Source organism: Penaeus japonicus, unplaced genomic scaffold (assembly GCF_977035675.1).
Source record: "Penaeus japonicus unplaced genomic scaffold, GWHDUDI00000001_assembly GWHDUDI00000027, whole genome shotgun sequence".
NCBI classification, from domain to species: Eukaryota; Metazoa; Arthropoda; class Malacostraca; order Decapoda; family Penaeidae; genus Penaeus; species Penaeus japonicus.
In genome coordinates this window covers 24,341,450-24,343,949 of record NW_028234429.1, presented here as the reverse complement: position 1 = coordinate 24,343,949, position 2,500 = coordinate 24,341,450, and the positions used below count along the sequence as shown (strand labels likewise).

The following is a 2,500-nucleotide window of genomic DNA, read 5'->3' as shown; positions in this document are numbered from 1 at the left end:
GGAAGGCGGGGGAGGCATATTGGGACTGGTGGAAGGGGAGGTGGAGGCCCTTCATAGCTAAAGGGAAGGGGAGAGGTGGAAGAATAAGCGCTTAGGAGGGGGAAGGGGGAAGGGGGGAGGTGGATAAGACATATTAGGACTGTGGACGGACATAAGGGGGGAGAGTGGAGGGAGGGGTAGGGGGGAAGAGGCTTGATAAGGTTGGTGGGGGAAGGGGTGGAGGAAGCCTAGGGAATGAAGGAGGAAGAAGTGAAAGAGACCAAGGAATGAAAGAGGAGGAGGGAAATAGGCCTAAGGAACGTAGGAGAGAGATGGCGGAGGCTTAAAACTTAGAAAAGAAGAGGTAATTGCTGCCTTGTTAGGTCTATGAGAGGCTTTAAAGAGAGGCTCGTTGCAGGATGAATGGGTCGGTTGAAAAGCCTCTCAGAGGACAGGAATATGCATTCAATGCAATTGTTCTGCAATATCCAGTTGAGTGTTATAATGACGGGATGTTGCAACTAATAATCATCATTATTATCATCTTTATCATCCTATTCATGGTCATTATTTTTCTATTATTATCGTCAATAATATTGTTGCCATTGATATTGTTGTTATCATTGCAATTATTATCGCTATCGTTATTATTATTATTATTGTTGATATCAGTATTGATATTATTACTATTATTATCATTGTTTTCGTTGCTGTACAGTATTTTTTGTTGACATTGCCATTATGCTCATTTTCAATATCAACAAAATCTAACCAAATACAGAACAAACACACCATGCTTTAAGGTTCCCATCCCACGCTGAGAATCCAAATAGAATCTTACCCATTACCCCCCCCCTCCCTCCCTCCTCTCCCTTCGCTCTTTTCCAGTGGCTCCGTTCGCCCAAGACTGGATCGACGAATTGCAGATGGCATGGGCGAAATTGTTGCAGTATAACCAGATTGCAAGGATTAAGGATGCTGTCTTGGCTGCCATTGATAAGGTGGGATGATGATGCTGGTTTCTTTTCTCGTTGAATTTTGGGTTTTATGTAAACAAGGACGTTTATTCTTATCATATTAGAGGGATGATAGTGAGAAAGTATGGTAGTGATGTGGCTATTGGTTAAATGATGGTGTGATGTTTGTTGTTATGGTGAATGATGTTCTGTGATTTCCAAGACCAATGACAGCAATTGATAAGTCACATTTGATTCAGGAAAGTGTTTTGAGGGAGGGATTTTCATATGAACTGTATTGAAGAATAACAGGGAAAAGTAAAGATAAAAAATATACAAATGTGCCTGTTATAATAGGTGAAGACCAAAAAAAAACGTACAATCAACCTACTATGATCAAGAATTATTGAACCGATTTTTTAAAAGAAAATGAAATCGAATAATCTTATTAACATAATACACATTTCCGAAAAAAATGCTACTGTTTTCGCAGGTGGTGTGGACTGTCCGCTACGTTGACATCCGAGGCCACCTCATCGACGCAGCGGCCTTCGCCTTGGAACACGGCCACACCATCGTCTCGCAGACGAGCATCCAGGCGTCGCAGAAGTAGGTGTCGATGGAACGGATTTCAAGGATTTCTGAAATCATTAGAAGGATTTTACTTGAAGAGTTCCTTTTTTTTTTGGAACGGTTCTAGTTGTTAGAAAAGTTCATATGATACATATTTACAAGTCTAGGTTCTTATTTACCAGGCTCGTGTTTTAACGAATGATTTAGATTTTCCGATTGCCAGTTCTTTTATAGGAGCTACGGTGACCTATATTTACCATTCCCACTTATTTTAGACAATACCATTACACATTACTATTCCCAGTGATACTGATTTACTATTCCAAATTCTAGTGACACATAATTCCCATTCCTTATTCTTAAAAAAAAAATAATAATAATAACACCTGAATACCCATCATTTAAAAACAACGCTTACCTCCACGCGAGACAGACAGACAGACAGACAGACAAATTATCAAAAACTTTCTGTCGCGTTAACGAACAAGGTCATCAGCGGCAGACAGCTAGGCAGACCCACTACTAACTTCCCTTCTCCTTGCAGACACATTATTGCCAAAACCAAGTTCCTGTTCACGCCATCGCAAGGGAAAGTGTTATTAGTTCAGAAACTACCTGTTGACTGGCAGGCCTTCAACGTCAAGCCAAACTGGAGGGTGAGTTGGTTTTACCATTGGATTGTAAAGTGTGTTTGTCGTATGTTGTGGTTGTTTATTAATAAGGTGGCTATTTATAGATATCTCCGGTATGTATGTAAATGTGACTTGTATTGCCTGACTTGCAACACACCCACACGCCAAGATGGGATTCATCATGAGGTGTTTTATTTGTTGGCCATGCCTTTATTTATTTTTTTTCGAGAATTGATTACGCGTGTATGTTAGTGGTATATCTGAGGATATTAACTTACCAGGTTATTTGATAATTTGCGTCCTTTTTCTTGTAATTCATGAATCCAGTAATTGGAATATTCAACCAATTACGCATTCATA

At 40.0% G+C, this 2,500-nt stretch overlaps 1 protein-coding gene across 1 annotated transcript in view; it reads left to right on the top strand.

The window, feature by feature from the left end:
- LOC122255547 (uncharacterized) overlaps positions 1 to 2,500 on the top strand; it is a 73,859-nt gene that overhangs the window by 61,967 nt on the left and 9,392 nt on the right. The window contains exons 67-69 of the mRNA XM_086552819.1: positions 868 to 980; positions 1,429 to 1,544; positions 2,053 to 2,164. Coding sequence (XP_086408945.1) covers positions 868 to 980; positions 1,429 to 1,544; positions 2,053 to 2,164 — 341 coding nt within the window. The remainder of the gene's footprint in view (positions 1 to 867; positions 981 to 1,428; positions 1,545 to 2,052; positions 2,165 to 2,500) is intronic.